The 26,261-nt window shown below is 59.0% G+C and overlaps 1 protein-coding gene across 2 annotated transcripts in view; it reads left to right on the plus strand.

Annotated features, from left to right (window-relative positions):
- The window catches only part of KCNQ1 (potassium voltage-gated channel subfamily Q member 1), a 405,949-nt gene extending 380,326 nt beyond the window's left edge, over positions 1 to 25,623 (plus strand). The window contains exon 16 of one of the 2 annotated variants that reach the window (XM_054438695.2): positions 24,383 to 25,623. In XM_054438695.2, the coding sequence (XP_054294670.1) occupies positions 24,383 to 24,619 (237 nt within the window). In that variant the 3' untranslated portion in view covers positions 24,620 to 25,623. The remainder of the gene's footprint in view (positions 1 to 24,382) is intronic. The other variant, XM_054438696.2, reaches the window with a different exon arrangement.
- The last annotated feature ends 638 nt before the right edge of the window (positions 25,624 to 26,261 follow it).

Below are 26,261 nucleotides of genomic sequence, written 5' to 3' on the forward strand. Positions count from 1 at the left end.
TATACCTAGCCAAAATATCTGTCAAGGGTGAGGATACAATAAAGACATTTTCAGATACTCAAGAACTTATAAAATTTTTCCAAGTCACTGCAGGAAAAAAAGTATAGAATTTGCTTTCTATCCCTTTTCTTAGAAGGTTCTGGAAAATGTACTCCAGCAAAACGTGAGAGGAAACCAGGGAAAAGGAAGGCACCAACGACAAGGAGGCAGAAGACCCTACACAGAGAGAACAGGCAGGTCCAAGCCCAGCAGCTGGCTCAGGGCTAGAGGCCTCCAGCCCAGGCAGCCCAGGCAGCCCAGGCAGGAGCAGAGGACAGGATACGCCTAAAGAGGCCACCCAGGAAGAGAAAATAGGTGGGACTGGGAAGAAAATCTGCAACAGAGCTTCCAAAACAGCAGAGGATCTCCCTGAGGGAGGTGCTGTTAGAGAAGAGAGCAGAGAAGCAGGAGAACCCAGAAAGGAAATGTGAGCACAGTATACCCTCTGGCTCTGTGGGGGGCCCAGGCACTGGGCATAGATTTCATCAAAACAATGGGGAAGCTGTGCTGGACAGTTAGAGGGTGGACAAAGCCGAGGGTGGGGTGAGAGCTCAAGCCTCACCTTCACAGAAAGAAGACTCTAGTAGCTAAGATTGACAAGTCGAGAAGCCATGTGGCCAGCATGTCACCAAAGGCTGATAAGAGGACCAGTGATGGGCTTCCCGGGAGTGGAGCTGGGCGTGCACACTAAGGCCTGGAGGCTTGTGATTATCCATCGTACAGCAGGCCTGCCCTTTCCACAGCACAAACACCTTGACACACACCGTCACACACATCCACATTCGACACACACATTCACACAAACACACCCAGACACAGGCATGCACGTGGATAACTAACTCTTCCAGCAAGAGCCAGCCCCTGGCTGAAGTGTGAGGCTGTCCGTGGAGGGGCCAGAGTAGAGGGGAGGTGGGTGAGGAGGCTACACAGAGGCCCTGGGAGGAGGGAGGCTAGGCCGAGGGGTGGAAAGAAGACAGATACGAGAGGGGATTTGGAGACACAATCCCCAGACTTGGGGATGAGCTGGATATGGTGGTGAAGGAGGGGAGTCTTCAGGAAAGACCCCCAGGTTCTGGCTTGGCCATATGTTGGAGGCTGAAACAATTCATCCAGACAGGAGCAGGGAGGAGGACATGCAGGGCCTGAAAGGTTCTGAGGTGTCCATGTGGAGGTGTTTGCCCGGCAGTTTAGGCTGCAAGGCTCAGCAGGGAGACTGGAGCTGAAAACAGAAGCTGTAACATGGAGGTGGTACCTGAAGAAGGGGTGTGGACGAGGTTGCCTGACAAGAGATGGCAGGGAGAGGAGAGAGTGAGAATGGGGCCACTCAAGGGGTGAACAGGGCCTTGCAGTACAGGAAGCAGCAGTTGGGGGTGGCGGGAAGAAGACAGTCAGGAGCTTGGGCATCCTAGAGGCCCCTGGGACAGCTTTGAGGAAGGAACATCCCCTGGGTTCCACGCCACAGAGTCATGGAATTCTGTATTTGGCCTGTCTCAGTGCCGTGCCGCATCCGTCCTGCCCCTGGCACCGGAGGGTACACTGATCAGGGACACGAGTTCCCCTGCCAGGCACAGAGCAGGTTCCCAGTGAGTTCTGGAGCCTCGGTGACTGGGCAAGGACAGGGGCGTTTGGACAGGGGAGGCCGGGTGTGGATGGAAGCTGTACCATGGGGCCTGGGCCAGGGATTGTGGGCCAGCTCCGAGCTCAGACATTGGTCTGCACATGGGGACGGTGCAGGAGGCGCAGTGTGCTGGGCTTCAGCCTGGACACGGCTGTCCCATGCGCAGAGACACAGTCATGGTGGAGAGTCCAGAGAACATGGGAGGTGCCGTTTCCCTGCAGCAGGACTGGGGCTGGGGCCCGGCTTCCCCCACCCTGCTGTCGGGCGTGTGCCTTCATAGCCCAGGAAGCCGGTTCCTGGCAGGGTGGGCTCTGCAGCCAGGCTGCCAGGGTGCAGACCCAGACCAATGGGAGGCCAAGGGAGGCCCGCAGCCCAGACCTTCGGAGCCCTCAGCCTGCTCCGCTCAGTGTCCTTCCAGGGAAATGGGCGTTTCCTGTGGGAAGGTGCCAGGGGCCCCGGGTGCTGGAAGAGCAAGCACCATGAGGGGGGGCAGGGGCGCCCCAGCCCTCTACTCGCCAGTGTCCCTCCAGTCCTCCAGCCCTTGCTGCCAGGGGCCCCGCCCATGTGCCTGGAATCACACCCTGGACGCTTCCTTCTTTGGGTTAGATGTCGTCGTCTTCAACAAATATTTTCTGAATGTCTGCTATGTACTAGACTCTGGGAACACAGGGGAAAGTATGTGGACCTGCCCATGAGGAAGTCAGTACAGTGGGGCCATGAACAATAGACAGACAATTAATTATCCTCTGCAGAGCTGCGCGGGGGTAGCTCTCCCAAAGCAGTCAGTCATTCACACTTCAGTATCAATGAGTCTCTGGGTACTTTGCTCAGTAACGGACTGGACCAGCACAGCCTCCACGCCAGAGACTGGGGCAAGGGTGGAGTTTGGAGTAGAGAGAGAGGCAGGGCAACCCCTTTCCATAGACACTTTACCACCTCCCCACATTTACAAGCTGCCTCCCCAGGGCCACCAGGAGCCCCTTCCTCAGATCCTGTCCCCATCGGCATGGTCTCAGCCCCTCCTGCCCCAGTACCCTCTCCCCGAGGCCTCGTCCTCCCCGCCATCCTGGAAACGATTTTGTTGTCTGCAGAGATTATGTGTAACTGCCTGTGAGTTATAAGCCTCCACAGCAAGCAGCCTGTTACCTAACCAGGCCTGGCTCATGCCAATGTCTTGAGTAATTATTGGGGGGCGGGGGCTGTCCAGCCCGCAGCAGAACCTCTCCGAGGGAGTGCTATTGTTTTTCATGTCAGCTGCATTTTAAGGCTACATTTCACGTCAGCTGTGACTTGGAAGGAAAGAGGGCCCGGCCTTTGAAAAATGAAGAAATTGAGCTGGGGTTGGGGGCGGGGAGGGCAGGTTAACCCTTCGGGCTCCAGTATTCCCCAGCTTCCCAGGGTCTCCTGGCAGTAACCAGGCCAGCTGGGGGTCAGAACCCGCGGCCAGGCCCAGAAGCCGCCACTTGGCAGCGCTGATGGAAACCGCCGTGCGGTTCCGCGCAGACAGTCACGGAAACTCAGGCAGACCCGGCGCTGGGTGCGCCAGGCCGGTGTGGGAGCACTTTCCCCCGCCCCCTCCTGCTGCTGCTTCCCCGAAGGCCTCCCCAGCAGACCTGCAGCTGGGCACCCACAGGGTAGAAATGCCCTGGATTGGCTGTGGCACAAGAGGGCTGGCCCAGCATACGCAGCCCACCACTGTGCTCCCAGAGGGAGAACAGAGAGGGGTGCAGAGGGCCAGGGAGGCATGGGGCTCCCCTGGACACCCCTCGTCTTGGGGCCCCTGCCCTGCCTCCACTCAGAATCCCACTATGTGCTTGGAGCCATGCTAGGTGCTGGGGAGACACACTAACCACTTCCCCATATGCTCACAGCCAGAGAGACACACAGGCCAGCAGCCCGTAAACCACTGGTTGTGGGGTGTCTGGTCCTGGAGTGACAAGGACAGAGAGGAAGAAAGCCAGGCAGGTGGCCCATGAGCCGTGGAGTAGGTGGGGAAGGGGACATCTCCAAGGAGGTGACATCGGAGCAGTCCTCTAAGGAGTTTGGAGTCATTTTCAGTCACTCACAAGCCACTGGAGGGTTTCAGCTTGAAGCTCAGAGGTGATGTGCTTAGATGTCACAGAGCTGGGTGGGGAACAGGCTGGGCTGCAGAGAGGAGGCCGGGCACAGTCACCTTGTGTTTCTGTCCCCCAGGTAGGAGATAAGGGACTAGAGTCAGGGCAGATGGGAGGAGGGGAGGTTCTTGGTTCAGCTGCTGCTGAGACAGTGACCCTGGGGACAGCCCAAATAAGAGAGAACTTTGCCACCTGCAGGGTCCCAGAGTAGCAGAAGCTTCAGGGCTGATGTGTGCCTAGTGAAACAGCCTGGCCCCAGACCTCCTCTCTCTGTTTGCTTTGCTGTCCACAACTCAGTGCTTCTGTCCTGTGGTCCCCAGTGGCTGCTCCTGCGTTCACCATCACATCTGCATTCCAGCAGCAGGAGGGAGGTAAAAGACATGAAGGACAGGCCCCATTCCTGTAAAACCCTACGCAGAAGCAGCCCACGTCATGCCCCTTTCTGTCCACCCGCCGGAATGTGACGCACGCCTGAGTCGCTGCAAGGGCCCCTGGGGACGGAGTCTCTATTCCAGGCAGGCAAACGCTCAGCTTAATTCAGGGTTCTGTTGATTAAAAAAAAAAAAAAGTGGGGTGGGGGGGTGGGGGAGAGCGGCTATGGCGACAAGTGGCTGTTTTGCCACAGGGAAAATTCCACATGTGGCTTGGAGGCCAGACCAGGAGGACTCAGATAGGAGTTGGGCGCTTGAGGGAGGAAATGGGGGTACACTTCAGTGGCTCGGGCCAGGGCGTAAGTAGCAGGTATGTGGTGGTACTGTTTTCCGGAATGAAGAGGAAGGGGCGGGCAGAAGGCAGCGAGAGCTTTGTTTGGGATGTGTCGAATTCAAGATGCCTCTGAGACATGGAAGTGGTGAGGTCAGGGGCCGGGAACCCTATGGTGGTGTTGGCCCTGAGTCCAAGCCAGGCACCACCAGGCACGTAGAGGTCTTGAAAGCTCGAATGTGGGGAGGCCAGCAACAGAGGGGACACTACCTGCAAAGGGATGAGGGCAGGACAAAGGCTGGCAGCACCACACAGGAGCCAGCGGGTAAGGGGCCACAGCCAGGACTCGGAGGAGGCAGCCGCATGCAGAAAGGCACCCATGGGAACATGGCTCCTGGGAGCTGGAGGACCTCAGCAGGCAGGGACTAGCACCCAAGAAGAAAACTCTGAGAAGTCAGGACAGGAGATGGTGTCATCAGGGGGCTGCTGGAAGGCTTGGTGACCGGAGCAGTAGGTGCCAGAGCTGAAAGCACTGGTTAAACGTGATGGGTAAACACGTGTCTATTTCAGCTTCTTTGAATCCCACTAAGGTGACAGTAAAGGCATGAAAAACATGAAAACATGTAAATCAACTAGGGTAAAGTGGTCAGGAGAAAAGAGGAGACCAGAAATATGTTGACAAAGGTTTGGAAGCTGGGAAGCAGGAGGACAGATGGAGACTGGCCTAGGAGACTGGGGAGGGTAGACACCAAGCCCTGCAGGAAGAAGAGCCACCGAGAATGAGGCAGTTCCCAGCCCAGGACCCTGACAGGCAGGTCTCACCCCAGCCCATGAAGCCAGATGCTACTGACTCTCAAGCTCAGCTAGAGACAGGTTGAGTCTCCAGAAAAGCTGAGCCTGAGAAGTTCTGAACTTGGAGCCACCAGGAGCAGCTGTGGGTGGGGCAGGAGCTCTCGTGATGAAAACAACAGGGATTCAGTAAATGCATTCAAGCTAAAAAGGAAGACCTCCTCCCCCACTTCCCTCATCAACTCCCAGAATGCCCGGTGGGGCACACCATTGTTTTCACAACACCAGCAATAAAGCAGACACTCCACATTTCCAGAGAGAAAAAGTAAGTCACACACAAGAGAATAGAAAATCAAAATGGTATTCCAATTTCTTAACAGCAATTCAGAAAGCTAGCACATAGTAGAGAAATGCCTTACAAATATCTGAGGGAAAAAAAATGATTTCCCATCTAGAATTCTATACCTAGTCAAACTCTCAGGTATGAGAGTAGAATAAAGACATTTCCAAACATGCACAGTCAAAAATTCTATCTACCACATGCCTTTTCTCAGAAAGTTACTTGAGGACGTGCTCTAGCAAAATGAGAGGAAAAACAAAGAGAGAAACACGATTCAAGAACCAGGGAGACTCCAACACCAAAAACAAAAGGCCAAGAGAATTTTCAACATGAGTGAAAGAAGTTCTAGCATTAAAGCTGCTCAGCATGCCTACAGTGCAAACAGTCCTGCTAGGACTCCAGGAAGAAATCCCAGAAGAAAAAAAATAGTGAAGGCAATAGACTGCCAGTATTCTCAATAGGATGAAAGAAGTTTTACAATTCTTACAGAAAGTTCAAGAATGAATTAGTGACATATGCAGGAAAAAACAAGCAAAACCTAAGGCCATTTGTAACCCAAGGGAAAACAAAAAGATATAATCATAACAGACCACAGGACACAGCTAAAAACAGTGATTACATAGTGACATAAAGAGTTATATACTGTTTGTGTAAAACGCAAACAGTAAGTACTTATTTAACCTAGAATTCTAATTTAACTGTATTGGAAAGATAAGGGAGTGGGGAGGGCAGGGGCATGAGAACAAAATCTTGATCGCTTCTCTTCCATGTTAGGCAGTCACTAGATAATGTCTAAAGTGACAAAATTGCAAGGAACAGCAATGTAAATGTGTAGTTTGGAAATGCCAAGGTAAAGCCAAGAGATAGTCGATAGGGTTGAAGGGCTGCCTCTGAGAACAGAAATTAGAGAGAGAAGATCTAGCACCCAGGGAAGGCTATTTAAAGATGGGAGGGCTTCACGAGTTTTCTCACTGAGGGTAAGAAAATTTAAGAAGGCAGTGATGGTGCCAGATAATAGGGAATTCTGCTGATACCCTGGTGGGGAGGGGGAGGGGGAGGAGGATGAGGAGGAAGGAGGAGGGAGGAGGAAGGAGGAGGAAGGAGGAGGGAGGAGGGAGGAAGAGAGAGAAGGAAGAGATTGGCCAAGGAGCTCTGAGAGGGGAAGGTGAGTGCATGCCACCCTGGCTGGGAACAGCAGGTGTGTGATGAAGGGGAAAGACCAGCAGGCCCTTTGCACCGTGGGCACAGGCTCAGGACTGGCTGGGTGCTACACAGGAGCCCTCTGACTAGCTGGGGCTGGGGCTGGGGCTGTGCAGGATAAGGCCAGTGAGAGAAGAGGACTCACTGGTGGGTGCCCCCTCCCCACCTTTAGCAAGGGTTGACAGAGGGATCTGGGCTCTTCCCTGGGCAGGCCTCCCAGAGCTGTGACCTGAATGATACCTTAGACGGTCTCCAAGGCCCCAGGATCTAAGTCCCTGTTAAAGGACCTAGGTCCTCCCGATGGCCTGCAAACCACACCCAGTCTAGTCAGCGTGTGTCCCCACACCCCAGCCCCAGTGTCCCAAGAACCTCTTCCTCCAGCCCCGGGAGCAGGAAGGGCGGGCTGGGAGCTGCAGGATGGGGCCTGAATCTCTCATCAACTCACAGGGTCAGCCTGGGCCAGGCAGGCTGGGGGCCAGCCCAGGGCCTCCTTCCTGGGTGGAGACCTTCCCACCCTTCCACTCACCTTCCGAGCATTGTGGGCCTTCCCAGGAACCCCCACATCTCTGTGGCCCTCAGACCTCTGATCTCCCAAGGGCACCCAACGTGTGTGCCCTCCAGCACCCTGGCCACAGAGCCACACACCTGGGCCTTCCCCTCTCCCCATCATCAGGTAACCCAGCACAGACTGGCCCAGCCCTCTCTAGGCCTCAGCTTTCCTGTCAGGAAAATGCAGGGTTAGGAGCTGACCAGGGATTCTTTGAAACTGCAAAGGTACCCTTGGGAGACCCTGTGCAGGTCTTGTCAAAGCAGGACAGGGAAGTGGTGATGATGAGAGGCAGCTGGTCTGGGTGCTCAGCCCCACCCCAGCACCCACCCAATGGGCCCCCTGAGGGAAGCTGCCCATGCTCTCTGCACCCCATTTTCTGGCCTCTGGCATGCAGAGGGCAGCCCTGCCTGCTTCCCAGTATGACTGTGAAGCCAAAGGCGGCGATCAGTGGGATGTTCTCAGAATGACAGGTGCTCTGTGATCATCAGCAGCTGCTACAGGGACGGTCATCGGGTGCAGAGCAGGATGTGCCTGAGGAGGCACCTCAGCAGGCATGATGGGTGCCTGTGCCCACGGTTGGGCCATGAGAACAAGTATGTGGCCCGGCCTGCCCTACACCGTAAGGGGGTGCTTGGACCAGTGGCAGCTGGAAATAACCCATGAACAGGGGAGAGAAGGGGTGAATGCCTTGTAGGCCTGGAACACTGTGGGGCTGTCCAAGGTGCTTCTCCCTCCAGGAAGCCCTCCCTGACTGTGGAGACACAAGAGGTTCTCCGGGTCTCTGGGTCCCTCTGGTACTCTCTGCCCTGAACCACCACCCTTAGGCCCAGATCTATTCCTGATCCTTCTCTGGACTTCAGTCAGTTTCCTCTTGATGTCCTGGATGGCCACAACCACAGTGTCGCCTCCGCTCCTCTCTCCCCTCCTTCCTTCCACATTGCCCCTCCTCCCCTTTCCCCTTCCCCACCACTGCTCCCCTCCTTCCTCCAGCACCCTTCTCCCCACTGCCCTCCCCTCCCCTCCCCACTGCCCTCCTCTGCCTCTCTCCATTGCCCCCTCCTGCCTCCCCCACCAGAGCCCCGGAAGGCTAGGTACAGCAAGGAAGTGGCCACTCCATGACCCCCAGTGATTTCACTTCTCTGAACCTCAAGAGTCTCACCTGTCCAGGGTCCATGGGATATGCCTGACTCAGCCCCTGGCACATGGTCTTGCAGTGGCCTGAGCTGGAGGTGCCCCTGGTAGGAAGCTAGAAAGGAGGCCCTGCCCGTGTACCAGGAGCCTCTGCTCCAGGGGGGTGGCCTGAGGCCCAGGCAGACCTCTACCTCCAGGCAGCCCTGCAGGTGGACAGCTGGGCCTCAGGCTTAGGACCGGAGACAACTGCCTAGACCACCCTCAGCCTTCCTGACAGGTGATAGCTTCATTGTCCCCAGGACACACACCAGCCCGGTCCCCACCCTGCCCTCTCCCAGCACCCCTGAGGGAAGGCCTGGCCCCTCAGGCACAGTGGGGGTTGCCCAGCATCTCGGCAGATGGGCAGCATTAGAGAAGCCTTGGACCTGGCCCTGCAAATGGAGGTACCAGAGGGCTGAACCAGATGAGGGACTTGAAGGCCCAGATGCCTGTGCAGGACCTGGCAGGGTGGGCGCTTCTGGGCTGGGAGACTAGGACAGGGTGCCTGTGTCCCCTCCTGGGAGTGGGGCCATCAGAGCTCCAACCGCACAGGGTCGTGGGGAGTGACAGGAACCAGGATGCCTACAAGCTGCTCGCTCAGACGGGCTCTGCGACTCTACAACTCACCTTCCCCCGCTGCAAGATCAGGGAGATGGGACACAGTCCCTGCCCATGCCCAGGGCCTTGGCAGGGTCAGGAGAGCCAGTGCAGGCAAAGCACCAAGCACCCCGCTGCCTAGGGCACCACAGTTGCAGCAGGAAGCCCTCCTCGGGTCTGCCCGCCTCCCCGGAGCATGTTCCCTCGTAGCTCCTGGTAGGGCCTGTGTGGAGAAGGTTGCTGATGGCATCACTGAGCGGCCCAGCTGTGGGGTGAAAGGCAAGGCTGGGGCTGATGCTCCCCAAGGCAGGAGGAGACCATGGTCTGGCTGGGGCTGCCCCAGGTCACAGCTGTAGTGGGCGGGGAAGGTGGCTGCCACCGCCGTGGTCCACAGGGCTTGGCCAGGGCTCCATGGGACAGAAGCCATGCTCAGCTCAGGGGGCTTCACTCCACTCTCCCACTTTGACCTGGTCCCTCCCCTCTCCCCCAGAGTGACCTGGACACTAGCCTCCCCCCAGTGGGAGACAGATGTGGACAATGCAGCTGCTGTTCACGGCTCGGGGCAGGCTGGCGCCCGGGGACTGCCCACCAGACCAGGGGATAAGAGGTTGGCAGCATCGTCCATGGTTATCCCACAGCTAGGAGGCTGTGGGTGTGGGAGAACATGCTGGGTAGGGGTGCCTGTGTGCCTCTGGAGTCTGGGCAATTAGAGGCCCTGTGGAAGCCCCTGCACGCAAGGGGCCCATGCGACAGGGCAGAGGACATAGCCCCTTCTTGCTTCCCTGAGGGACGGGAGGCCTATGGACTTCTGGAGACAATGGCAGAGTCAGGGCAGCCAAGCCTGGCCAGTGCCCTGGAGCCAAGTCCCCCCCGACCTGCCCACATGCCCCACCCCTCTCCAAGCTTCTCCCTTCATAGGATCCCAGAGCCCCTTGGGACCTCTGTGAAGACTGCATAGATGTGGGGGAGTCTCAGCCTTAGGGTGGGCACCTGGGCGCAGCTGTCAGGCCCCAAGACAGCCCCAGGCACATGGACCTGGGAGCCAGCCTCAAGGGCAGGGGTCCCCAAGCATCCCCACTGCTGCTCCACCAGCAACCATGTCACTGGGAGGCAAGAGGCTGGGTTCCTGGGGTGGGCAGGCTTCCCCCCTTCACTCCATTTGCAGTCCCTGTCTTGCGGAGGCAAAATGGAGGTTCAGAGAGGTGAGCACACACCAGGTCCCACGTTTGCACCTGGCTGTGACTGTGCCCAGCAGCCGGAACTGGGGCACGTGCCCCGAGATGGGACCGAGACAATAGTGGGGAAGGTGGGACAGGCAGCTGGGGGAAGGCCAGAGTGTCCAGCACCAGCACGAGGGGCCGTTCTGACAGGCTGAGGAGCAGAGGGGAGCGGGGCTTGCCAAATATGTCCAGATGGGGCTGGAGTGCTCAGGGCCTGGCCAGGAGCCCCAGCAACTTCCTGCCTTCCCACCCTGCTCCCCCACCTCCTCACCCCCTTCCCAGACTGTCAGCAGGGGATGGGAGGCAGCAGAACCCCACTTAGCCACAAGGAGTACAGCCAGGGGCTGGCTCCCGGGAGGACACGGGCAGAGGCTTGGGTCCCCTTACACACACACTGCTGTGTTCATGCAGGATGGGCTTAGCGCCTGCTGTGCCTGGTGTGGCTGTGCGCGTGGCATGGTGGTGGCATGGTGGGAGTGGTGTGGCACACGGTGTGGCACATGGCATGGCTGGGGCTGGGTTGCGTAGCATGCGGAGTGGCAAGGTGCATGACATGGCGTATGGCATGGTAGTGTGCCCCTCGGGCCATGTGTCCAGGTGGGGCAGATCATGGAGGGCGCCCAGCTGCAGTGCTGAGGCTGAGCGTGCACTGGCTGGGGAAGGTGGGCAGAGCAGGAGGAAATCCCTTGTTCTCCGGAGCTAGAGAGCCAGAAAGAGCCCTGCAGCCTGAGACTCATCATCACACCTCGCCCTCAAGGCCCCCAGGCACAGCATCCACTGCCAGCCTCTGCTCCTACCTCTGAGGGTCTATCTCCAAGGTCTTTTGGGGGCTGCCCCAACTCCCCCAACACAGACAGCACCAGAGCTGGGCCCACCTGTGAGGTACTGAGTTCCCCATCTCAGAGACTGTGCGAGTAGAGGCAGGGAGGCGCTTGATGTCGGTTGGAGAAAGGACAGGGGAGAGGTGTGGGGGTCAGGGCCCCGCCAGGTGAAGGAACAAGCTTGGAAGGGTGTCCTTATGTCTGTGAGTTGGGAAGACACCCCCAAGCCCCAGCTGGGCCTCAAATGCCAGGCAGGGTCAGGCTGGGCCCAGAAGTGGGAAGGATCCCTTGGCTGCCCCAGGAATGCAGGTTCCGGGGCAAGAATCCAGCCCTGGCTGGTTGAAGTCCATCCCAAGTCTCCCTCCCCACGAGGCTCCTGCAGATGCCAGGAATGGGGCCGGATTCCAGATTCCAAGCCTGGCCGCCCAGCCCCTATCTGGGACCCCAGCCCAGAGCCCCCAGGCCTGGCCTCCAACCTGGCCCCAGCCTCAGGGGAGCTGAATTCAGAGAATCCTGTCCTAGGAGCATGAGCCAGAAGCGGGGGAGGGAGGGAGGGAGGGAGGGCGGCCCTGTCCTGGGTGCAGGCCCGAGGGCTGGGGGCTGCCCGCCCGTCTGGGTCAGCCGCAGCTGCAAACCGGCCCTGGCTGAGTCATGGGGCCTCTGTCTCCAGGCCTGGCCTGAGGTGGGAACAGCAGTGAGGATGGACATCCAGGCACCTGGAGGGTGGGCAGGGCTCCCTGCGGCTGAGGTGGCCAGTGGCACCTGGCTGTTGCCCCCCTGCACCCCAGCCCTTTGGCCCCCAAGTCTCTGCCGCCTCCCTGGGTTTCTGCTCCCATATTCCTCACACCCAGCACAGAACCCAGCATGTCTCCTGTAGACACCTGCATATAAACCCTGACTCACACATGTGTGTGTGCGCACACACACACTCACACATGCACACGTGCAGGCCAAGCTCCTCGGCCAGTCACCCTACCAGCAGAGCTCTAGACATTTCTGGCCTCTGGTGACTATTCTTCAGGCAGCTCATTCTGCAAGTCTTTATTGAGCACCTACTGTGTGCCAGGCAGTGGTACAGCAAGGGCAGAAGCCCCACCTCCAAGGAGCTGACCCCCTGCCATAGCAGAAACAGCAAACAAAGGCAGCACCACAGCGACGAGGGCCTGAGAGGAAAGTGGAGCAGGAGCCTGCAGCGTGCTGGGGCAGAGGTGTCTTTAGAAAGGGTGCTGGGACATAAGTAATTACTTAAAGGAGGGAAGGGGTGGCCTGGGGCTCGCGGAGGAAAAGCCTTCCTCATAGAGGTGGCGGGGCAGAGGGCTCAGCCTGCAGTGTCCAGGAGCGACGGGAAGCCTCGTGGGGCTGTTGGGAGACAGCAAGACCTGGGTCAGCAGAGCACCGTGTGGGGTAAGCAGATGACAGGGCAGTGACAGGGTGATCGGGCCCGGTCAGTGGTCCCAGGGGTCGGGGACAGGTGGGAGTCGAAGTCGTAGGAGGCGGGGCAAAGGTCACAGGGAAAGGGCAGAGCTGCTCCCAAGGAGGCACCACCATGGGGTGCCCCATGGCGTGGCGGGGGTGGGGGTCAGGACCTTTAGCAGAAGGTAAAGACGAGACCAAGAGGCAGAGAGGTGGAAGAGTTGAAAGCAGCCAAGTGTCACAAAGGCATTTCTGAGGGAAAGGGACAGGACCAGTGGCTCAAATCTTTAGAAATGAGGGGATGGGTCAGGTAGAGCACCCCAGATTCAAGGCGGGTAGCTTGGGGAAAGCAGGGAGAAGGGTCTGGAAACTGCTGCTGAGCAGGAGCCCCCACACCCACAGAGCAGGTGCAGGGAGGCCCAACTGTCTATCCGTCTGTCTGTGGGGAGGCATGATGACGTTTCAGCCGGGAGGTAGATGCTTTCACCCAGGAGGTGAGGGTGAGGCCAGACTGCACTCCAAGGGGAAGAGGTGGGAGAGCACAGCCTGGCTGCCGCCACCAAGCTCCCCAGAAGAGGGGACCCCTCCCCCCGAACACCAGCACATGTAGGCAGAAAGACTTGGCCTGTGGAGCCCTCAGCCTCCACACCCACCAGCAGGGATTGGATGGTGATGTCAGCAATCCCCACAGAAAGGAGGGCCGCACAGCCGTCCCAGGAGCGAGCACTGTCCACGTGATTCTACTTGCAGCCTCCACAAGTGTGTCGCATGGAAACAAGCAGTGGAGAGCCACATGTGTGTCACATCACGCCTCGCCTCACTCATGCTAAGCCTCGCTGACCAGGCAGAACCAGGCACGAGCTGCATATCAAAGTTGCTGGAAGGAGAAACATCAGATCCCTAAGCTGGTTACCTGGCAGGCAGGGGCCCTAGAGGGAAATGGGGACAGGTGAGATGGAGATGTGTCTTTGAAATGTCTTTATTTGGTGGGAGAATGTCTTCATAGAGTACTTATACCATGAAAAACCCTGTACACAGACTAATTTTGAAGCAAATGTGTGAGGCGTTTGCAGAAAGGGTTCAGGAAGACAAGCACCCCAGCCGCAGAGAACCTGTGGGCTGGGGGCACGGGGCATGGCGGCCCTCTCCTGGGGATGGGCAGGGTGCGGCACGCAGGCTGAGGAAGAGGCTCACATGGTGTGCATGTTTGGGAGCACCCTGGGCAGCTTCTCGAGTGTCCAGAGAGAGGACACCATCTTGAGCCAGCAGGGACAGCCAAGAGCGCCCGGGGAGATGCCTGGGTGGAGACAGAACACAGCAGGCTGTGGGCGTGGCCAATGTTGAGGGACAGAGGTGGCCAGAGGCCTCTCGGTGGTGCCCAGGGTGCTGGGGGACAAGGGGCCTCATCCTTCCCCTGAGCCCCTCCCTTCAGGCCCAGGGAGTGGCCTGGGGCCCAGGAAAGCCTGCCCCACACTCACAGCCTCCGTTCCCAGACATGCCCCGGCCTGAGCCCCCAGGCTGCACTGTGCCACAGAACAGACTCACCGGCCCCTCCCTGCTCGAGAGGTGACCAAGGCCCAGGGTCTCCCAGTGAGCAAGAGGCCATTGAACTGTTGTTGGCTGTGCAGTGCCCTGCCCTCAGGGAGGCGGCCTCTAAGAAGCAAACACCACCAGCAGGAACCAGGCAGACAGAGGTGGGGGATGGAAAGCAGGGGAAGTGGCCACAGCCAAACCAGGAGGGGGAAGGGAGGGGGCCTCACCAAGGAGACCCTCACCTGGGGCCTGGAGAATGAGAAGGGCCTGGAGGCTAAGGAGAGGGGTGGGTGCTCCAGGAGGCAGGGCCAGCCCATGTGAGGGTCCTGAGGTAGGAACCAGAGGAAACCGGCTCTGGGGTGAGAAGAGCAGTGCCCAGGGGGCCACAGGGGCCCGAGGCAAGGGACCCTCAGCCGAGGCTGGTATCTCAAGAACAGCGGGGATGCCTCAAGGGTTCTCACCCAGCAAGTGGACGTTGTGGTGTGGGAGATCAGCAGGTGCCAGTGCTTTCTCTGTCTGCAGGAAGGAGAGGGGGTCATGGGCCCCAGAGGTCTCCATCTTAGAGAAAAATGGTGGCAACTTGGGACAGCCTGAGGGAGCCAGCCCAGAAATGTTCCGGCCCGCGTTCAGGAATATTTGGGGTATACCCGCTGCATGCCAATGGCAGTTTCAGGAAGGGGACCTACTTCTGAGAAGCAAACACCACCAGTAGGGACCAGGCAGACAGAGGTGGGGACAGAAGGAAGCCAGACTGACCTCACGTGGCTCACATCCACTGGCAGCATCGGGGGACAGGTGCAAAACTATCCACATGCCCATCGGGCACCTGGAGGAGTGAGAAACGGCATGCAGAAAGAAGGAAGCAGGCTTGGGGCTGGGGGCCAGGGACCGGTGCGCTGGGAAGCAGACTGCAGAATGAGGCCAGGGATGGGGGCTGGGCCAGACCATAGGGTTGTGAGCGGACTCTGGCATTTATCCAGAGCCACTGAGGCTTAGAGCCTATGACAGGGGTCTGACTTCCAGTGGTATGGGGCCACCCTGCTGGGCTGGGAAAGGGAGGCGAGATGAAGTATCTAAGGTCTGCTTGTGGTTTTCCGGGGACGGCGAGGGGTATTGCTGGAGTCCTAGGGGCTGGTGCACTCAGGGGTTCCAGATGGCCCAGCAAGTGGCTGAGGGCCCAGGGTAGGGGAGGATGTGGGGGCAGCAGGGCCGATGTGGGCAGACCTGGAGCAATGATGCGAGAACGGCCAGGCAGCCCTGGCTTCCCCTGCCCACCTCCCCGTAGCCGGGCTGGGGTTTGGCTGAGGCAGCAGAGCGCTCACTGGCTCCCTGAACAAAGTGTTCTGCCTGGTGTCCCCTGGCCTCCGGGCCTCTGCAGGCTCGCCAGAGGGGGCAGCTCAGGAGGCAGCAGCAGAGAATCAAATGCAGGTGGGGCCTGTGCCTGCCGCCAGCACAAACACGGCTCCTGGGCCTCCAGCCTGCCCTACATTCCCACCCGCCTGGCCCCTGAACAGAGGCCGGTGGGACCAGCCCCGCCTGGGGTTGCACTAGATGGGCAGGTGGGCAGCTGCCCTGGGCTCTTGGGCAGAGCCGCCCCTGCCTGGCGTCTGCCAGCAGGATGCTCCTGAGGCCAGGCTAGGGATAGGCCAGCCCTTGGGGAGGCTCGAGACCCCATCCTAGCCTGGGGCTTCCCCACCCCCTCCCACCTGCCTGGCAGTGAGGCAGCTCCCTGGCCTCTGGGTGCTCCTGGGCCCCCTGCCCAGGCCCCTTCCAAGGGAAGAGGGCAAAGGGGCTCCAGTGCCACCCAGGGAGTGGTGTGCCACGTGGGCCCCCCTGGCTCTGCCACTGACTCCCTGCATGACCTCTGTCCCCACCCTGAAGTTGACATGAATGTCCGCACGGAACAGCCTCTGCAGGTCTGTGAGGCTGTGGATGTGACAGCTCTGGCTCTGGCACAAACGTCAGCCCCAACCCAGATGCAGGGAGGGAGGTGGCTGCGTGTCCAGGAGCATGGGGCCATGTGGCACCAGCTCATGTCAGCAGACACGGCACACTTAGACCCCTGGGGGCTATGACGAGGTGAGGGCTGAGCCGAGGGAGAATCCAGGAAGGCGTGCGGGCCGAGAGGAAGAGAGAGGAGGCTCTGGTGGCTGGAGCCAGCTGGGGGAGGGAAGGCAGCAGGGGCTGGGATCCCTCAGCCCCTACAGCCGTGGTGCGGACTTTGTTGTTTGCTCAGAGTACAAAGAAGAGGCCTTCTCCGGGTTCTTAGCAGAGGAGCGAGACCTCTCCAACCAGGGAGACAAGAGGGGAGGTTATGAGGTCACCTGGGAGAGGGTGGGTTCCAGCTCCCCTTGCCACTCCCCGACTGGATGCCAGAACGAGCCTGTCGTCTTTCACCTCCAGACAGCAGGGCCCTGGCTCCCGGTATCAAAGCATGTAGAAGAGCGGTCGCTAGGGCAGTTCTGCGTAGACGCCAAAGTACATGAAGACGTGCAGGAACTTTGTGCCATCGACCCTTGAACAATGCAGGGTTGGGGCACCGACCCCCGAACTGCCCAGTCAAAAACCCATGTATAACTTTTGACTCCCCAGAAACTTCACTAATAGCCTCCTGTTGACTGGAGGCCCTGCCAATAACATAAACAATCAATTAACACATATTTTGTATGCTTCATGTATTACAATGAAGTAAGCTAGAGAAAAATGTCATTAAGACAACTATAAGGAAGAGAAAAGATATTCATTCAGCATAAGCAGATCATTGTAAAAGTCTTTATCCTCGTCATCTTCACGTTGAGTCAGCTGGGGAGGAGGAGGGGTGGCTCTCACTGTCTCAGGTGACAGAGAAGGAAGAAAATCCGCGTAGAAGTGGACCCGCATGGTTCAAACTTGTGTTGTTCAGGGTCAATGATACACAAAAAGGACATTCTAATCCAGTGGGGAAAAGGTCGATCATTCCATAAGTGGTGGGGTATCAACAGGATAACCTGCAAAAGTAAGTCTGTAGATCAGAATCAATCCGATGTGATTCAAAGATTTAGGGGTAAAACACAAAAATGTATTAGGAAAAAAGATTTTGGCGTTGGAATGGAGGAGGCCCTTCCAAGCACGCCCAGGATGAGAAGGCATAAAGGAAAAGATGGATGGCTTTGACCACGTGAAAAAGTCAAAACATAAGTAAGACCTCTGTGTGGCAAAACAAAAAAATAATAAATGCCATAAATCCATACACGAGACAAATAGCACACTAGGGAAAAACATGTGTGACGTGTACTTGACATCTTTCTTAACAGAGTCCTTACAAATCAATGAACATGAAAAGGCCCAGTCCCAGCCTCAGCTTCTCTGCTCAGCACCCACGCTGGGAGGGAGTGGGCTTGGGGGGCTTCTACCCCCTCATTCCAGCCTTGGGGCCCCAGGAAATTGGCCGGGGCCTCACTTATTAATTCAACAAACATTTGTGCAGCACCAACTCTACCCTCCATGTATTTACTGGGCATCTTCTAGGCTCCAGGCTCTGGGAGACTGTCTGGGGTTAAGACGGTGACTGCCTGGCCTAGAGCTGGGCCTCCAGCTGGTGGCAAAACACCAAGCAAGGAGATCAATAAACCAGGACATTTCAGGGAGTGGTGAAGGCTTAGAGGAACATGGGGAGAGATGAGACGAGGAGGCCGCCCAGGATTTTGAGCTAAGGTTATACAAAGCAGCAGAGGACAGCATTCCAGGCAGAGGGAACAGCGGGTGCAAAGGCCCCAGGGACCGATTGAGATGGGCGCTCAGATCGACATGGGCGTGCTCAGTGCTGGAGAGGGGCCAGCGGAGGAGACACCTCTGGGGGCACTGCAAAAGGAGACTGGATTTTACTCCCAGTCCAGTGGGAATTCTGCAGAAGGATTTGGCCCAGGCTGGGAGGGAAGGCTCAGCCTGGCTGTTGCCTGGAACAAGCGGGGAACAGGCTGGGGGCATAGCCAGGCGGTGAGGTGGTTGTGACAGTCCAGGCAAAAGATGCTGCCAGCCTGGGCAAGGGGCATGGGGGGCAGGCTCAGAGCACATGCTCCAGACCAGAGAGCCACAGACAGCAGGTGCACACCGGGGACCCTGGGTAAGTTGGTCGTGCCCTGTGGATACAGGATTCGGGCTGGCTTGGGAGGAATCTGAGTTCCTGCTGGGACACGCTGAGCTGTGGGGCTGTTGGCCTGCATGCCTTGGAGCCCCTGGAGAGAGCAAATAGCTGACGGAGACATCCGAGGTCCCAGGAAGGGAACCAGGGTCCTGTGGTGATGATCTTGAGATATCCCCCACAGTGGTCAGTCAGGGACATGGCGCCTCTGAGGCCCTTGGGGGGCCAAGCATCCATCGGTGAGCAGAAGCTGGCAAAAGTGGATGTCAGCAGCAGGGGGAAGGGTCTTTCACCATCTTGGCCCTCTCTCAGAGGGAGGCAACCCCGCTCCTGGGGGGTAGTCAGTGAGGGCCAGCCAGGCAGCGGCAGCCCCAGGAAGGGTGTTGGGGTGGTGCTGACGAGGCCTCTGCCGCATGGTTGTGCTGTGCCGAGGACCCGCTGAGAACATAACTGACCATGAGCGGTGTGGGTCCCCAGCCGCAGCAGAGCTTCCTCTGGCTGCTTGGCAGACAACAGTAAGACACCAGGGACAGAGACAAGGTTGAGGATTTGGTCTGCAGCCTCTGAGCGGACACACTCACCCTCAGTGCCTGCCAATTCAGCCCCACCACAGGCGCCAGTCCCGAGCCTGAGCACAGGGGCTGCCATGACACTCGACTCTCTGGGCCAAGACTCACACCCAGCCTGGACACTGCCCAGGTGAAGAGCTCTGGGGGACAGGTGGAGCAGCTGGTATGTGTGTGACCATGGGTCCCAGACTCAGTGCCATCTGTCTCCCCATTAGGAGAGGACACCTGGTACCTGCCCAAGCACCCATGCCATGGGACTTGCTGCTTGCTCTCCACGCAGCTTTGTCGCAGCAGCACCCCCAACTCCTCTGATGGGTTGCAGGGGGTGTTCACCTCTGTAGAACACACAAAGGCCCAGGGGCCTCGGGGCGCAGGCAGGTGCACTCCAACCCTTGGGCAGCCCAGAGAACAACCTAATGGAAAGTGAAGGGAATTGTGCAAGATCGTGTGCAGGGTGGTTCCTGCATTCTTGCACACACAGTCTCCCACACTCATACAGCCACAGGTACGTACGAGGTACACATGTGCGGGCTCACCTAGCATGCCTCCCGTGTGCATAGCAATGCTCCTTTGGCCTCAGGCCACAGGCACACATGCGCGACTGTACGTGTACTCGAGGAATCCCTAATGATCATGGTCATTGGGTGGCTCACAGTGCACTGAGCACCACACTCTGTCCCTGGTGTCTTCATGCCTCAGTCCACTTGATCCCCTCAGCATCCTTCTGGGGGAAGGTGCTACAGCTGCCCCGTTTTATAGGCAGGGAAACTGAGGTTCAGAGAAGCAAAGTGACTTTCCCAAGGTCACCCGGCCAGGAAGCAGCAGAGGCAGGATCTGACCCCAGACCCGCTGCGGCACACACACGCCTGCCTGCACACTCCCGTGAGGAGGTGCTGTGTGCTCAAGGCCCTGCAGCGGTGTGGCGGGTTCTGAGGCCATCTCCCACTGGCCACAGCACAGCAAGCTCCAGCAGGGCAGCTGCCCAAGGGCCTGGCAATAAAACCTCAGCAGTGAGAAACACGGTCAACTTTTGTCCAAGAACTGAAGCACGAAAGCAAAGTCAAACACAATCGCTCCATGCCCTGCCATGAACTGCGACCTTACCACATGCTGTGACCTATTGCCACTTGTGCCCGGCTCTGCACAGGAGCCGGGTCTGACATCCGATTGCTCAGAGCCTGATATGAAACATTCTAGGTACCGCCCTGAGAGTGGCTCAGTAACTGCTGGCTCCTCAGGGCAGACAGGAGGAAGGCCAAGGTGACCTTTGCCCTGCGACCCTACGGAGGGCCCCAGGGAGGCCCTGCCTGGTCTTTAGACATTGCCCAACAAGGATGCTAGAGGGAACAGTGAGTTTGCTGCCTCCTGGGGAACTGCAGCCCAGGCAGAGAACAGGACCCCCACCCTGGGAGCAACGGGTGTGCCCGGCCTCTCCCGCCTGTCTCTGGCCAGTCTGGCATCCACGAGGCCAGGGCCTTTGGCGGTCCTAGGCGGGGATCAAGGCCGGGCAGGTTCTGCAAAAATTTCCCTTGAAAGACTCTTTTTCAAGATTTTCTTTTGAAAACAAATTCATAACCACATCAAACAGGAATCCCCGTTGCCTTGGGTTTGATCGCCGGCCGCCCGGGGCTCTCTAACTAGCTGTTATTCTAATTGCTTTTTTCTCTTCCGAGGGCTGCATAGGTCTCTTATGGTTATTAATTTGGTGAGTGCAGGCCGGGCACAAAGCAGCTTTTGTCTGCCTTGCCTTTTAATCACTATCAAATTGCAAATAATGGCGGAGGCTGAGATCCCCAAAATTGATCTGTCCCAGCAGTTCTTGGGGAACCAGCCCCAGTGCCTAGAGCATGCACTGCCTTCCCCGAGGGCGGCAGCTCCCCGATGGCACCTGCCCAGATGCACCTCCCTGTGGGTGGGGTCTGGCCTCAGCCATGCGAGGTGCTTCTCAGGCTCCTCCATCGCCAAAAAAACCAAATGTGCCAGCGAGATGAAGGCACCCTGCCTGCAGAGTGGTGGGGTGGGACTCTTCAGGGACACGTGCTATGACAAGTGCTTGAGTCAGAGCTAAGACTCTGGGGCTGCAGAGGAGCCACCTGTAGCCCAGGCCTGGGTCCTTCCCACAAGGGGGGCAGCATCATGATGCATCAGACTGTGGACCCGCCCTGGGCATCCAGCCCACATCCTGGCCCACCCCCGGGGCCTCTGTCACCAGCAGCTGGGATGATGAGAGCATGTCTCTGGGGCCAGAGACCCCAGCCAGTCCCTCAAAGCCCCAGTTGGCACAGGCAGCAGTTGAGGTGAGCTTGGGACCAGCCAGAGCCAGGCATGGGCTGACGCTGGCCCAGGCAGCTTCAGGGAGCCCTTCAGTGTCAGTCGGAAGCAAGCTCGGCCCTGTGGCTGCCTCCCTGCCCGAAAGGTGGCTGAGTGCCTCTCTACACGGTGCCGGGACTCCCTGCCGGGAGGAGCTGTCACCAAAGTGGCTCAGGACCGAGCGCCGGCTCCAGCCACACCCTCAGCCTGCACAGCCTGCCTGAGGCCCTGACACCCACTGTCTCCTTCTGTCCCAAGAATCCCCTATGAAGGCCTCCACACCCATTAGCACATGTGGGACTTGGACAGATGTTCAAGTGCCATAAAGTGAAAATTTATGAAACCACAAATGTTCATCTGTGATGTATTTGGTGCTTTAATTAATGCCAAACCAATTGATACCCAAGCTGGGGCCTGCACAGTTAGTGACAGTAAGCCATGCAGGGCAAACCTCGTTCAGCGCTACCAGCATGCGGGACCCAGGGAGCTGAGGTGGGCCCTAGGACACAAACCCGGGCTTTGCCCTCAAAGACCCAGGCTGGCTGCACCTTTGATCTGCTATGCTCTTGTAGGTCTCTGGGCCTCAGTTTCCTCATGTGCACCCTGAAGGCTGAGCGACCTCCCATGGCCCCTGCCAGGCACGAGCAGGTCGTGGGACTGAGAGGGCTGGTCCTGCCGTCAGCAGGAGCCACAGGGGACAGGGTGAACAAGAACAAGACCTCAAGCCGGTCCCCCTCCCAGAGGCCCCGCCCCACCCTGCCCTCTGCTCTCGCTGGCTCCCTACCTGACACACTGCGTCCTCCCCCATGGCAGCTCCGTGGTCTCGAGATGGAGCCTTGGTGTGGGAGCTGTGGGGACAGGATGGGAGACATGGCACTCTCAGCCAGTGCCCCTGACCCTCTTTTCCTGGGCCTCAGTGTCTGCATCTGTGGGATGGAGTGTGGGCCCCTGTGGCTCGTCCCCAAGTGGCTTTGCAGAGCACTGAAGTGCTGGCAGGTCCTTGGGTGTGAGGGACCCCGGTGGATGTCCCTGGGCCCCTGCCTCTGCCAAACCACAGAAGTCCTGCACCCCTTTTCTCCATAGTCTGGGCTTCACATCAGGTTTATCTGGGAAAAATGAAACATGGGGCTCCCTCTGGCCTGGACCGTCAGACCTCGGACGTACACCTGCCCTTGTGCTCGGGACAGTTGGGTCTCAGACTCACCCCATACCTGCAAGGCAGAACCACAGGGGGGCCAGGGAGCCTCCACACTGCAGCCCCCACCACCCGGGGCTGGGAGTGGGTCCCCTGGGCTCCTGCTCTGGGCAGGGCACAGTCCCACCGCCCAGGTGGAGGCTGCCCACCTAGCCCTCTAGACAGACGCTTGGTCTCACTCAGGCAGGCGCCCCTCTCTCATCTCAGCCTCTCACAGCACCCTGTTGGCCACCTCTTCCTTATCCTGCTCAGCCTCCATGGTAGGTGGGTGACGACCACAGCACCCAGCCTTTGAAGCTGGCCCGGGTCCACCCGGACCCTGGCAAACTGGTTGCTCCCTCTCTGGCCATACCGGGGCTTGTGCCCACGTCACCCAGCAGCATCTTCCCTGGGGTGGTCTCACCCTCACAGAACCCAGCCCTGGCCCACACCTCGCCCCAAGCCTATCCAGCTGGATCAGTAGTGGGGCTGGGCGCGTGAGGGACCAGGCCCACCCGGAGCAGCCTACGGTGCAGACCCCTGGAGTGCACGGCCAGGTGGACCGGGCCAGCTCCCGCCTGCTGCCTGTCCTTAGAGCCAGTGGTTGACGTTGTTGTGGCTGAGTCATCTTCGTGCCTTTCTCTGGAGCCATACGTTTCCCTGAAGCAGCTCTGCTGTTCAGCCCTTATCACATGCTGATCTGTTTGCCCCTCCCCCGCCACTTCTAGGTCTTTCCAGGCCTCCAGGTACCCACGGTGGGGGAGGGTCTACTTTATTCTCCACAGAGCACGCTGAGGGGCTCTCCTGCAAGAACACCACAGGCTGAAGGAGCAGCCCTGTCTCCTGTGGCCACCAACAGAGCTGTGCGCCCTCCCCGAACCCTCACTCATGCTGGGGCCCCCAGGTCCAACCTCCTAGGGAGAGGGGTCCCCAACCTGGACTCCCTCACCTGCCCTAGTCTGCCCCTGGGGTTGGCCCTGCTCCACCCAGCACCTGCTCTGAGGGTGCCGGCCTGCCGGCCAGGGCCTTCCAGTCTCCCCATCAAGGCTGGATGGCCACTTCCCACCCAGGGCCGGGCTCCAGCCTCATTCCCCAGCAGTGCTGTCCTTCCAAGGAGCTCTCAGACCACCTGGCTCTCCACTCGTTTGGGCCTTCTCTGCTGCCCCCGCAGCACTGCGAGGCCTCTGAGCACCTACTCTCTGCGCTGGTGCATTTCAGGTTCTGTCCTGCCTTGACCTCCCTGCCAGCTTTGCAGGGCAGCCACCCTGGCACATAGCTCACTGCAGAACCAGCCCCTGAGAAGGTGGAGGCCACATGGCTAGCCAGAGGGCACGCTCTGACCACAGAATGTGGGTGCAGATGGTGTCTGGGAAAATAGTGGTGTTCTTGCCAGGTTAAAGACATGGCATAGTGGTTCCTGGGGGATGATAAAAAACCCCACCCCTCCCCCCTTGCAGAAAGCATTGCAGAGGCACAAGCCCTGTGCCCTGCAAGCCCCTCCTGGAAGTAGCCCAACAGGGGCATCCCCTGCACAGCCAAGCAAAGCCCAAGGCCTCTGCCTCCTCAACCACCCCAGGCCCTGCCCATGAGCCAGCCTTGCTGAACCCTGCCCTCTGTCCAGTTCTCCTCCAGACACAGTAGACATAGCCCCCAGCCTTTCTTGACCCTTAACCCAAAGGTCCCCAAGCCTGGCCTCAAGAAGCCAAAGGCTGCCGCAAACCCAAATATTTCAGGTCCGCGTCCCTGGTGCAGACCCTGCCATGCGGGGATGTGGCACAGAAGGCCGGCCAGCCTGGGGAGCAGAGAAGGAGGAGAGGAGAGCTCCTGACCCTGAGCCTACATGCCTGTGGACACATATAGGGACTCCCAGCATGCACGGGATGGACTCCAGTGGGCACACATGCACATTCCTTGCACACACACAGGCACGACCGAGGGCCTTGCAGACATAGGGTGCACACGTGCGTGCCGCCTGCATACAGCACGCACTCGCAGAGACGGTTGGCACCTTCCCTTCCCCGGCCCCAAGCCTGGGCCCTGAGGCTGTCTGCACACCTGGCTGCTTCCCACCACTGACTCTCTCGTCTGCCTTTGTCCCTGCAGGTGACGCAGCTGGACCAGAGGCTGGCACTCATCACCGACATGCTTCACCAGCTGCTCTCCTTGCACGGTGGTAGCACCCCCAGCAGCGGCGGCCCCCCCAGAGAGGGCGGGGCCCACATCACCCAGCCCTGCGGCAATGGCGGCTCCGTCGACCCTGAGCTCTTCCTGCCCAGCAACACCCTGCCCACCTACGAGCAGCTGACCGTGCCCAGGAGGGGCCCCGATGAGGGGTCCTGAGGGGGGGTTGGGGCTGGGGGGTGGTCCTGAGAGGGGAGGCCAAGAGTGGCCTCACGTGGCCCTCTCTGAAGGCGGCCACCTCCTGAAAGGCCCAGAGAGAAGAGCCCCGCTCTCAGAGGCCCAATACCCCATGGAGCATGCTGTCCGGCACAGCCCGAGCTTGGGGGCTCAGCAAGGCCACCTCTTCCTGGCTGGTGGGTACTAGAAGTTGGCTGGGTGTGGGGGCCCCATCTCAGGTCTGAGTTGTTACCCCTAGCGCCCTGGCCCCCACATGGTGATGTTGACATCACTGGCCTGGTGGTTGGGACCCAGTGGCGGGGCACCGGGCCTGGCCCATGTATGGCCAGGAAGTAGCACAGGCTGAGTGCAGGCCCACCCTGCTTGGCCCAGGGGGCTTCCTGAGGGGAGACAGAGCAACCCCTGGACCCCAGCCTCAAATCCAGGACCCTGCCAGGCACAGGCAGGGCAGGACCAGCCCACGCTGACTACAGGGCCGCCGGCAATAAAAGCCCAGGAGCCCATTTGGAGGGCCTGGGGCTGGCTCCCTCACTCTCAGGAAATGCTGACCCATGGGCAGGAGACTGTGGAGACTGCTCCTGAGCCCCCAGCTTCCAGCAGGAGGGACAGTCCCACCATTTCCCCAGGGCACGTGGTTGAGTGGGGGGAACGCCCACTTCCCTGGGTTAGACTGCCAGCTCTTCCTAGCTGGAGAGGAGCCCCACCTCCCCACCCCTGAGCCCGCTCTGCGTGGGGCTCCCACCTCCAACCCCTCACCCAGTCCCAGCAGCCAGCCAAACACACAGAAGGGGACTGCCACCTCCCCTTGCCAGCTGCTGAGCCGCAGAGGAGTGACGGTTCCTACACAGGACAGGGGTTCCTTCTGGGCATTACGTCGCATAGAAATCAATAATTTGTGGTGATTTGGATCTGTGTTTTAATGAGTTTCACGGTGTGATTTTGATTATTAATTGTGCAAGCTTTTCCTAATAAACGTGGAGAATCACAGGCTGGGCTGGGCACTGCTCTCACCTTGGTTCCTGGGGCATCCATGGGGTCTCTGGGACAACCTGGGGCTCAGCCTCCACATCCCTGGCCAGCTCCCACCAATGCCTGCAGGCCTCTGGGTTGCTTCCTCCCCAGGAGACCCCCACCCACAGTCAGGACCCCTGCAGTTCCCCTGGAAGCAGTGCCCAGGTGGCTGTGGAATAGGAATGCTATGTCCGTGTACCGAGGAGTAGGTCAGAGTTCAAAGGGTTCAGAGGGGCTGCAAGATGCCATCGAAGGCTCCAGCTCAGCGATGTCGCTCCTGTTCTGGGCCCTGGGCTGGCCCTGGCCATGAAGTGCAGTCATAGTGTGGTCACTGCCTGTCTTCCAGCAGACTCTATGCCTTTGGGGCCGATGGGCTCTGTCTGGGCCTCTCTGTCTGCCCCTCCCAGGCCAGGGTGGCCCTTCACCAAGGACCCACATGCTCCGCTCTGGGAGCAGGCCCCACCCAGGCCCACTCCCCAGGATGCCAAGGGCTAGACTCTGGAGGGGGTGGGGTGCAAGGAAGGCCTGGGGCCCCTGAGGCTCCCATATGTTCACCCCTGTCCTCCTCCAGGCGTCTATTTCCCCATTGGTAACACGATGCTCCCTTAGCCTG

The sequence above is a fragment of the Pongo pygmaeus genome, chromosome 9, assembly GCF_028885625.2.
Source record: "Pongo pygmaeus isolate AG05252 chromosome 9, NHGRI_mPonPyg2-v2.0_pri, whole genome shotgun sequence".
In the NCBI taxonomy this organism is placed as follows: domain Eukaryota; kingdom Metazoa; phylum Chordata; class Mammalia; order Primates; family Hominidae; genus Pongo; species Pongo pygmaeus.